This window comes from Drosophila virilis, chromosome 2, assembly GCF_030788295.1.
Source record: "Drosophila virilis strain 15010-1051.87 chromosome 2, Dvir_AGI_RSII-ME, whole genome shotgun sequence".
NCBI classification, from domain to species: Eukaryota; Metazoa; Arthropoda; class Insecta; order Diptera; family Drosophilidae; genus Drosophila; species Drosophila virilis.
The window spans coordinates 2,713,920-2,726,020 of record NC_091544.1 but is presented as its reverse complement, the minus strand read 5'-3'; the positions used below and the strand labels follow the sequence as shown (position 1 = coordinate 2,726,020).

At 39.5% G+C, this 12,101-nt stretch overlaps 1 protein-coding gene across 5 annotated transcripts in view; it reads right to left on the bottom strand.

The window, feature by feature from the left end:
* Ptp99A (Protein tyrosine phosphatase 99A) overlaps positions 1 to 12,101 on the bottom strand; it is a 149,405-nt gene that overhangs the window by 39,028 nt on the left and 98,276 nt on the right. Inside the window, exons 1-2 of one of the 5 annotated variants that reach the window (XM_070207692.1) lie at positions 9,452 to 9,547; positions 3,899 to 4,596 (exon numbers count right to left, since the gene is read on the bottom strand). The exons of 3 other annotated variants lie outside the window; for them this stretch is intronic. In XM_070207692.1, the coding sequence (XP_070063793.1) occupies positions 3,899 to 4,331 (433 nt within the window). In that variant the 5' untranslated portion in view covers positions 4,332 to 4,596; positions 9,452 to 9,547. Of the gene's footprint in view, positions 1 to 3,898; positions 4,597 to 9,235; positions 9,548 to 12,101 lie in introns of those variants that run through there. One more of the 5 variants, XM_032439433.2, reaches the window with a different exon arrangement.

Genomic DNA, 12,101 nt, shown 5'->3' with positions numbered 1-12,101 from the left:
GCTATTTTCTCGAGTTCTCGAGTTTCTCAAATTTTTAAGAAAATCAACTTATAATGTTCTGATTACAGAGTAACTTCTAGTCGAGCAATTTTAACTGGTATTCGCTCAATAATTATGTGAATTTGTTTTGTTTTTTTTTTTTTTTTGCAAATAAATTTGTACATTATTTTTTATTATTTGATATTTTACTTTAAGCGTCAGTAAACTGTTTGGAAGCACTGTTCGAAGCTTGAAATAATCAAGAAATTCGCTAGAAATGCCATTAGGCATTTGTTGTTCAACCTTGTAGCTGGATAATTCTTTATTTTTGCCATAGATACTATATAATATATATGGCGCTCGACTGAATACCAAATGAATTTGTTTGACTGTAATAATAATTAGCGCTCCGCGCACTTTTCAACTGAATGTCGTCAATTGCTCTATTCCCCAACTGCGCAGTCTGCGATGCGATGCGATGTGGCGGCTGTTTGTCAAGTAATTTGCATAAAATTCTCTATATTATTATTTCTTGCCTGCATTTACGAATGGCAAATCAGATAAAATCTACAGCCAGTGACTGCGTTAAAGTAATAAACTGGGAAATCATTAATATTGTGGTTTTTTATATCCTTTGATCGATCAACAAGTAATTATATATATTTACGGTAAGCGGACTGTTTAAGTGGGTTACTAAGGCAGGCAGTTCAAATTGCGGGTTTAAATTCCAGACTGAATTGTTATTGTTTTTATACGACTTAGTAAGTCGTAGGCCCCAAAGAATAACAATAACAACTTATTAATTACTGTTCTCGTTAGACAAGTGTTAGACAACTGCAGAAGAGGGTCACGGGTTTAGGTCCCAGGCTAGTAGATAGTGAATAGTCACAGATCTATGACCATTCATAGACAATTGAATTGATTGAGTGACTCAACCAACGACTGACTTACTGATTGACTGACTGACTTACTGGGTGACTGATTGATTGACTGACTATGTCACTTATTGCTTGACTGACTGACTAATAAAAATAGTCACTAACTGATTGATGGACTAATTAAGAGATTGACTGACCCACACGCTGATTGATTGACGGAATGAGCTAACTTATTGACAAACTGATTGATGGACTGAATGACTCACAGCTTCATTAGGTGCTTGACTAATTAACAGATTGACTGTCTGACAAATCAACAGATTGGCTGACTGAATGATACACTATTTGATTGATTGATTGCTTGATTGAATCACTGACTAAGCGACATGATGACTGACTGACTCAATATTTGGCTAACTGACGCGCTGACTAGCCATCTGATTGACTGACCGACTGATTTACTGCTTGACTAGCAGATAAGCTGACTGATTGATTGACTGCATCGCTGACTAGGTACAGCAAAGACGGACGATGCTTGGAATAATATTAAAAATGATCTTTATGATGTTTTAATCTGAAATCTAAGCAATTTTATTATTTTTATATACTTTCCTTAATTTTTATTTATGTAAAGCACATTTATTTTCGGTTTTAGTTTTATAAAGTGTTTATTGCTGTTGCTTTTCATTCAAGTTCAGGGTCATTTGTTACATCTGGCGTGTCATGAATTTTAATGCTGGATTAATCCTTGAACTACTCGAGGACTTTGCCCTAAATTTGCCATTTGGGGTTATTTATGTCGATTTGCATTGGACGCAAATGCTTAAAACCAAAACTAAATGCATTTTAATTGTAGTTTTGCGTGCGGCCAACAAATCAGCGCCCACATTGGCCACACCCACCGGGGCCAGTGGCTGCCATCTACAATTTGCCAGCTGTCAGTCGCTGGCTCTCTCAATAAATATGTTTTTTGTGCAGACTCACAAAATGCGGGCCAACACGCAATGTGAGCACCCAGGGCATGCAAATTGCACATACGCCGCGTCTCCCCAGCTCGCTCGAAATGATTCGAGCGGGGCAGGCGGCAAGGGAAAGGGTACTTGGGGCTTGTTACATATAAATGCAGGCCAGTTAGCTTGTCAGCGGCTTTGAAATTTAAAGCTGCGGCCATAAAGATAGCGCACAGCCAGAGCTTAACAATAAATACCAAATAATTGTGGGCCATAAAAGTTAAGTTGTTAATTGCTCTGTTTGCTTTTTGGCTGCCTCCTCGCAACCCCTCTGGACGTGCAGCGCCGGGCATCGCGTGTCGATTCGAATGAAATCTTTGACGAGCTGCCAGTCCTTGTTCTTGTTGTTGTTGCGGGTGTCAATTCTTGGGCATATTTCATTAGGCGTGGCCCCAAAAACTTGGCCCGCAAAAACAATGTTAAATAATTCATTTCGCAAAAGCTGAAAGTTTTTGCGTGAGAATTTAGCCATATTACACGTTAACGCTAGGCCCAAGAAGGGGATGGGGTGGGCTGGTTCCGACATGGCTGCGTGTTAAGCCGGAAATGAAAACTACGTTAATTGCCTGAAAGTATGCAAAGTATGGCCACAGTTGTTGTTGTTGTTGTTGCTGTTATTCTATCTATCGATAATTACTGAGCAACTGCGTCTGCCTGTCTACTATCTTTAACCCCACAAGCCCCTGCCCGCTGGTTTTCCGCTTGCTTTCCATCAAGTTTTCCTGCAAAACTTTTCTGGTGCCATTGAACTCGGCTGTGCCCGGGGCCCGGCCAGCCATAATGGAAAAGTCGTGTACAGTAAACACCCATCGAATGCAATTTATAATTCTTTAATGAGTTATTGAGCAGCTGCCCAGGCGTAAAAACAACCAAAAAAAAAATTACTAACCCCAACTTAAGCAAAGTGCTGTGGGCGTATTACAATAAATGGTCTTCGAGTCCTTTGAATCCCACAATTAAATTAAGTAGGGGCTATTAATAACGTATTACAACAAGTTGATTATGAGCCATTTGCTGAACTAAGCTGGCAGACATTTTAGTTTAGAAATAATCAAAAATTGCAAATTTACAGCTTCATTTAGAAACTGGCATTAGAAATCAATTTATCAATTATATTACTACGTTTACGATTTATAATTTAAAGGTACAATTGAGAATAAGGAATGATAGGATCATATAGCCAAACTAGACATATTTGAAACTTGGGATAAGGTCTTGATTTTGATTTGTATTTGAAATAAACATTCATCAAAATATAGAGAGTATTATTGAGTTTGTAATTTTTTGACTGGAGATATATTCGAAATATCTAGTTCATTATCTAGATACTTATTACGTTCTAGATATCGCTGAAGTTTAAGTCAAGAGAGAGAGGACAAACTAGATCCCAGATATAGAACGGCGTTTTTGAAATGTCAATAGGTTTAGAAAAAGATAACTATCGATATTGTTGGATTAAAATGGAGAAATATAAAAATATATATCCCAGAGGAAACTCATTATGAGAGACAAGGATTATCTTTAATATTTGGCAAAACACATTTTATCCGAAATTTTCCAGCATTCTAGATTTCATAATTAGATCAAAACGATCTATATATAGATATAGCATAGACACAGTTCTAGATATATTGATACTCATAAATTGAGAGAAATAAATTTATATTTCATGTACAATTTTTTGAAAAATAAAAATGTATAAAACTTTATATCCCCATAAACATAATGAAAATGTTTGATTCACTTCTTTTAGCATTGAACTCAGATTTTAGTGGAAGTCTGTCTTTGGACATTGCATTCAATCATTTTATTAGAAGAATTCTGTTTAATTTAATCAGGGTGCTTGATTTTGATATAGTTTGTGATCTCATAGTCTACATCAAGCCACTGAGTCAACTGTTCCAATTGAAACATTCCAATTGGCGCTCATCTGGGTTCAGTTTTCGCCCAGTCATGAGTCATGGATCGACACATGCGCGAAAAATGGCTGAAAAAATTTGCAGTCAAAGTTATATTTGCAGCTCTAATTACCATAACTATCATCGACGGCGGCATAGGGGGGCGTGGCATCGCCACTGAAACCAGTCGAGTCCATGGTGTCCCCGGCCACGGCAACGGCATGGGCAAAGGCCAACGTGGTTGCCGGAATCGCCGGCGGCTGATCCTGCTGCTCAATGGATGTGGGCATCGTGGTCTCCGGAGTTGCGGCTACAGTTGCGGTGGGGGAGCTGCTGTGCGTGGCTAATTTGAATTCAGTCTCAAGTGTTTCCCAGCCGGAGCCGGCCGGCTCCTCCGCATTGACTAGATCCGCGACATGGCGCTGTGTTGTGCTGTCCAGGTGCACATCTGTGCTCCGGCTGCTGGCTGCCGTGCTGGTCAGCGTGGCGGCTGTGCCGCCGTGTTGCACGGCAATGCTGCTGAAGAGCAACAGTTGCAGCAGTGGGAACTGCAGTGGGCGTGGCATTTCGCTAGGCTTTGTTCCTCTCACTCTCACTCGTTTATGTTCCCGTTGATTTTTGTGCGTTTTTACAGATTTTTTTTGTTGCGTTTTGTGCGCTTTTGTACCACTGTGCGCCGCGTTTTATTACTTGTGCAGCTGTTGTTATTTTTTTTGTATTTTTTATTTGTTACAACATTTTGTGCAATGTTTTTTTTTTGTTTTGTTATTTTATATATGTGTGTTCTAGCTAAAGTTTAGTTTAGTTGCTTAAATGATTTCCATTTTTGCACTGTCACGTAAATTGATAGGAATAAATATAAATAAAAAAGTACTCAATTTTGTTGTTGTTGCTTTGTCAATTCTGCGCTTGAAAACCTTTTTTTTTTTTAAGATCCTAAAAAATAAAACAAAAGTCGCCGCTGTCACTTTTTATGATAATTTATTGCATTTTTTATGCCGTTCGATTCTCGCATTGTTTTTGCGTTCTCTTTCGATCGCCCTTTGTTCTCTCCGGCGCTTTCTTTTGCAGAGTTCAACGCGGTTCAATCTTTAAAACACGGGGGCGTGGCACTGCAGCTGCAGCGCCGCATAAAAATACATTTCGCCTCTCGCTCGCTCGTGTGTGACCATATAAATAAAAATTATAAATGTGCCCAGATAAGTAAAGAGCAAAAAAAAAAAAAAAGAGTTTGCAAAGAGTTTGCAATAAATTGACGAGCCCAGCGTTGACATGTGTGCAACAGCTGGCGGCACTCGCAGACTGCTTCATGCCACATGCCGCAGCACAAAAAAACTGCAGCAAAAGCTCGACGATTTGATGAGCACGTCGGCCATAGCCGACACAAGAGTGCGCTTCAATGAAGACACAGAACATTTAGCACATTTTCTATAAAAATGACGACAATCTTAGTACGAATTGTCAGAGCTGGGCAGGCTCATAGCTTTGCTTTTATGCGAAAGAAACACAAGAACAGAATAGATCATTGACTAGATCCACACAGAAGCGTGGATAATGGGTGGAAACTTGTTCGTTGTGACTTTGCACTACAATCGATCGATAAGCTTTCAGTTTTGAGACTCGCTAAAGCGATTTTGCTGAGCGGAACTTAAGAATTATTCAAAATTGTTAAGTGTACTAAAAAGATTGGCTATATGATTGGTAATCAAAGCACGCAAACGCGTGAAAAAAGGTAAAACCTATAATAATTGAAATTTGATTGTTGAAAAACTCTCAAGTAAAGCATGTAGAAGTTAAATTGGGTATATGGTATAAAATGGGATTTTTATATGATTAGTAATCAAATCTAGCCATGAATAGAGAGAAATTAATACTACAAATTCACGAAGATAGGTGAAATATAGGCGAGAACTGATATTTCATTAAAAAATTGCATAAAAACTCTTTAGGCAAGCACAGTATTAAATGTAAATGTAAAACCCTCAAGTCATTTGCAGTTGCGAGCAAGAAATCAGCATTTGCTACATACATATGCCAGGAATCAGGTCAGAGTAGGTCAAAAGGTAAATGCTGTTGCCTGTCTGCCCAGCTGCCAATCCAGCTGGCTAATTACCCACAACGACTAAGCAAATCCAACAGCTGTCAATCATGCACACGTACTGCAGCAACTAATATGCCCCAAACCTCGGCAAGTAACTGCAGCGCAGTCAACAACAGAGTGAAGAGCAGCAGCAGGCGCAGGTATGGGGAGGGGATACAAAGTGCAAATTACAGTGGGCTCGTGCTGATTCATTCAGAGCTGCCCGGGCACGCCATGTGCTGGGGCTAAAGTGTTGCTCGTGACTGTTGAGCAGACGGGGCTAATTAGCAGCTCATCAAGCTGCAGCCGCATGCAAAAACGAAATGAAATAAAACTAAAATAAAAGTCAAATAAAAATCAAGTAACCCAACGAGCCGAGCAAGGTTACAAGTGCCCATAAAAAATAACAATCAAAATAATAATAATAGTAACACTAAAAAACAATATTAGAGTAACAATATGTGACACATAAAAGGCAGACGTACGCAACGGCAAATGTATGCAACTTCTGGGTAGGGTATATCTATGGCCATAAAAACCGATATTGGGTAAACGAGCGCTCAGAAAATTGGTCAATCAAGCGACAATTGTTGGGCCTTTTATGGGCGATGATAAGTAGGCGAAGCTTATAACACAAGCAGAGGGCTGCTCGACTGGCAGCTACCCTGTAAACCTATATCCACAATTCGAATGCTCGCTTCTTAGAAAACACTCTTAATAAAAGATAAAATCTATTCCTGAGCTGAATATCCAATATATATTCAATATATTCAGCTGGTAGACGCTTGAAGAACTGGCGAGTATTATCAAAGAGAAGAATAACTAATTAGTATGCAAACGATATAATAAGATTAACTAAGTAGTATGGAGGAACCAGAATTAAAGTACCAAGATTTAATGGGCCTTTATAGAGAATTATAAGGAACAGAAGAAAATGGCTGTAGAAATATTATTATTATCTATAATATCATTATCCTAGCCACACATGTACCCTATGAACAGGGTATCGTATATATTTAATAACAGGAAACAATAATAATATCCAAAAATGTTTCGGGTCTGTGTCAATATTTGATAAACGGTAACTTTTCGAGTTCATTTGCACAATTTGATAAGCTGAGCTTTTTTTTTGTGTGTGTGCAAATTTAATTGAAAAATTGCCCACTGTTCGCTGTCAAGTGCAGAAAATAACTGAACAGACGCATAGGGCATACATATGTATGTGTGTGAGTGTGTTTGTGTGTGTGTGACCCATAAATAGAAATCATGCACACACGCACACACATACACACACACACACACAGTCGAAATCGTGACGACTTTTTTATGGTCGCTGGCCGCTTGCCGAGATAAGCTCCATTATGCTTGTCATATACATAAATAATAATAATAGGCGACCCATCTGCGTGTGTGTGTGTGTGTGCGTGAGTGAGATTGATAAAAAGTGAAGCTATTATCGTTTTTGGCAGGTAAGAAAATTGTATAGCTGCCCCATGCTGCAAACGGAAGTAGAAGCTATCTGAAACGTATATATAAATATATATGTATCTATATATGTATAGTAGGTCAAATGGGCCTAAGCCGATTTGCCATTGTTTACAGAAATAACAAAAACAACTTTATAGAACCGTTTCTAGAAGCTGGCGGATATATGTGGGCGGGTCGATGCTGCTGTGAAAGTGTGTTAAAGTATCTCAAGTGCCAATAAAAATCATCTAATTGGGCACTCAAGAGACTGGAAACGATATGACTGCAAATTGAGCTGATCTTATGGGTAAACAAGGTAAAAATAGCTAGCTTCGAGTGCCGAAGATGAAATACTCTAAAGAAATATTCTAAAGAGATTTTGCCTGAATAGAAATTTGAATCTAAAAAAACGCAGTTCTCAATATAGTCAAGCGATTCGGCTCGTTTTGATATATATGCTTTTTGAGCTAAAAAGTAGCTTGTATACCAAATTTCTCTAAGATACACTCAGAACTGACCGAGTTTACAGAGTCGGGACAGCTCTCTCTATGCATTTCCGATAAGGTAGATGTGTCTAATGGGCGTGAGACTGTCTGATAGCCCACATATTACCGCACTTGAGCAGCCGCTTTCCAAAAAAAAAAAAAAAACCCCAAATCAAATATACTTCCTATGCATACAACACATGGGAATTTTTGTTTATTTGTGTTCCGTTTTTTCCCTCTCTCTCTCTCTCTCTGTCTCTCTCGCCCCTAAGTTAGCGGTTTTTATGAATGGCCCACATTGTGGGCTCGGGGTATACAATAAATATGAGTTTGTATATCACAAAATTGTTTGTTATTGTTGTTTTTAGCGACTCGTTGAATGTTGTTAATTTGTTTGGAAAATAAACGTAGAGTTTTCGAATTGTGACTGGCAGTTCCATGGCTAAGGTCAGTGCACTGGGGATATGCATATGTATGTATGCGGATAGATGCGCATGCACGGCAAAAGGATGCAGGATATGCGAAAAATCAATAGAGCCGGGCTGGCACGTGGTTTCCAGAGTAGTTGAAATGCGTAGATTCTTGTTTTTCTTAATTTTTTTTTTAACTGTTCTTGTTGCCAAAATAGCAATTCGCAGTGCGACGAGAAAAGGGCGAACAGGGCAGATTGTCAACTGTAAATTGTGTCAACTAACTGTGCTTCGCTATGATATAAATATATTGGGCTATTTGTGTTTATTCTTTGCCAGTCATTCGCGTTCTTTTGCTAAATATGCTAAACCATGGCGAAGTTGTAGGCGAGAGAGGGAGACAACAAACGCAAGCTGGGCTTGTAGCAAGCATGCGGCGCGGCAGAATGTCAACAAAACGTAACGAGCGCTCGCTCTCTCCTGCTCTCTTGCTCTCACTCGCTCCGCTGCTGCTCACTATTACATGCTGCGCTCTCAATTCGCTCTCTCACGACTCGTTTTGAGCAAATTTGCCTGGCCTTTGGGCTGCGTTCTGTTTTTTTTTTATTGATTTCTTGAAAGGTACACAAAATGCGAATAACAACAACAACAGCAACAACAACAGCGCAGCGAACAAAGGCAACAACAACAAGATTAATGGGCGCACTATTGTACACTATATACACATGTATATATATGTAAGTATATAAATATAAATATTCATATTGTTCTTTTCGCTTATTTATATTCGATTTTATTCACACACTTTTATTGTCGTAACTTTTTATGGAAGTTGTAAATTTTTGAAATTTGGCACATATTATGCTGCACAATAATAAATATAGTATTTGTATCTTTATTGTTTGGTGTCTGCAGGCCTTTGGAATTCATAATAATCCAACAATTGCCGCATATATATAAGTACACATCGGATTAATCGGTTTGTAATTCGATTCAGTTCTTAATTTGCTTTATATATTCTTTGGTACCCAAATTGTTCGCTGTTTGGCCGAAAAAAAAGGCGGCTGCTGCGCAGAGAATTTTTCCAGGCGTACGCACTATATACGAAATTTTCACACTGTTTTTCGCGTATTTTAGCAATTATTTATTTGTTTAGTTATTTAGTTTGTGAACTGTCAGCGAATGAGGTTTGCTTTGGGCGCATTTCATTGACAATTTTATTGAATTTTTTAAAAATTATTTGCCTGCTTTTTGCTTGGGCCACAATCAGAAAAACTGAAGCGCAACGAGACGGCGGCCACAGCGACGGCGACTATGATGACAGAGACAGACAAAACACACACACACGGCGACTGTTTCAACTGACAGATACATTCGCCGTCGTTGGCTTGGTTCAATTCGCCGTGGTGCGGCATTTGCGGCAGCTGCTGCTGCTGTGAGAGAGCAGGAGCGAGAGCCAGAGCAGGCGCGCGTACACGTGTATGTGTGTGTGTGCGTGCGAGCAACTCGCCAACTAAACAAAATGCGAGTGCAAGCGGGAAATTCTATCGTTGGGGAATTTTATTTTGAGCGCGCATTTGAATTCTGGGATATTTGCTGCTAGCTGATATCGATGGCTGTAAATAATAATTAAGTAGTTTTATTGCCGCTACATGGCAACAATTAATGTTGCTTAAATAGTTATTGACTAGACATTGATAAATAATGCATTTGCGATAAGCAGTGTTCGTAATTAGTTTGTAGAGACTAATAAATCGAAGCGACGTGAGCTTAATTAAAATACAATAAGAATAATTAGACATGGGGCATAAGGGACCATGAAATACTCTGTATGTGGCTCATATAGAAGAGATTGTGTACTTGCAAAATAAATTGAAAATAATATTAAAGTAGGTTCTTAAAAGCCTAAGAGCATGTCTTATATAAATTGTTTTAAGCACGTTCTCACATTTATATTCAGCTTTAAGTGTTTAAAATTCGCTTTATATTATTTTTGGCAAACTCGGCTCGTTTCTCTGGAGCAGAACAAGTAAAGGGCTGCCTAACAGGCTGCCTATTGCCCATAAACTACAATGTCATTTGTGGGTGTGTGTGTGTGTGTGTGTGTGTGTGGGCGAATGTGTGTGTGAGTGTGTGACAGTACCTGCCACAATGCTTGGCCATTTAGTAAGCCCCAGCACAAAAGATACATCATTAGGCATTATGTTAAAATTACCTGCCTATGCATAAAACCACTTGAAAACTCATTACAAAAGCGCCACAGCAACGCTTACATAACATACACACACACACACACACACACACACACATGCAGAGCAATACATTTGTTTGGGTGTGGGCAAAGGGTGGCTCAGACTGTTAAAACAGTTTGCACCATTCGCCACAAAAGTAGGCGCTGCAAAAGTTCCCACAAGGGCGTTAAAGCACTTAGATTTATGTCGCCCGATACACATGCCCGATACACACACACACAGACACGCACACACACACACACAATTTTTTATTTCACATTTCCCTTCCACAGGGCATCACAGGGTTGTTGCGAAGTGGACGTAGTGAGTCTTAACAATATGGCATGACATATAGCCTCAATGGGAACGATCTGTAGAACATATTGACCGAGCTCCACACAAATATATAAGATCTTATTTTATCGGAGCACAAAATCACATAGGATACTCTACCATAGGAAAGAACAGTCATTCGTCTTTTATGAAAATCAGGTTGCATTATGAACTGTCATCAGTAATTTGATAGTCAGCAAATAAGAACTTGACAATTTTTCATACTTTTATATCAGTCAGCTCTATGTCTAAAAAGGGCACCCAATTTTCGGCGCAACAAAATGGAATGTTTCTTATTTTATAAATATTTTTGTGGCTTATTAAAAAGTTGTAAGCTGTCTCTTTTTTTTTAAGCTGTTCTGCTCGTTGCTACCAGCCTATTGCCTGTGTGTGTATTTGTGTTTGTGTGTGTTTGTGGTGCATGTATGAAAAAATCATAAAACCCATCAAAATAATGTTAATTCATTAAGTGGCCGTAACTTGCGCGGGCGCCCAAGTGTAGGCTATAAAAATGTTACGCACAAAAGGCAAACCGCAACGGCAGCAGGTTGCGGGGTGGCGTATAGAGGAGCGGGGCAGCTGTACAGGATGTACAGGAGCACGCGGCAGGCACAACATCATCGAAAAGGATCTTAAGGAGCCGTTAAGCTGGCAGTTGGCAGAACTGTTGGCGCCTTGGGTTAACTTTGGCTGTGCCGAGAAAATGAATGATTTTTATTTAGATTTTATGGGTTGCCGTTGTTTGCGGGTAGCGTGAGTTGCTTGTTTGGGGGGAGGAAGTAGGGGCTGCTGTTCGTAATTAGAGACAGGTTTATGCCCCGCCAGCCAGGTGTATATCATGCCACAGCAGCAACAGCAGCAGCAGCAGCAGGAGCAGCAACAACAACGGCTAACAATAAACTTGAAAATTATGTGAATGAGTTTCTTAACTTATTTTCGACTGAGGCAAAGGCTGGCCACAAAAAAAAAATGTATATATATATATATAAAAAATATAAAGTTGCCCCAGTCGGTTTAGGCTCTCAAGATTTATATCTGGCACATGGCAGGCAGCGCAGCGCCAGGTGTGGGCAGGGGGGGCGGCCTGATGAGTCGGCTGGGAGGCAGCCAACGAGTAAAACAAACAAAAAGCGAAACGAAACCAAAAGAAACAAACAAGCAAAGTTAAATGAACAACTTTTGTGCATTATTTATCTGCAAAGTGAAAACATGAGCACTAACAACAAATTCGATCGAATGGGCGCAAAAGTAACGACTACGCGATGCCCTTTAAATGTAAAGCGCCCTTTTGGCCCTAAGCTTTACTTTGAGTTCCTAGACAAAAACGGGA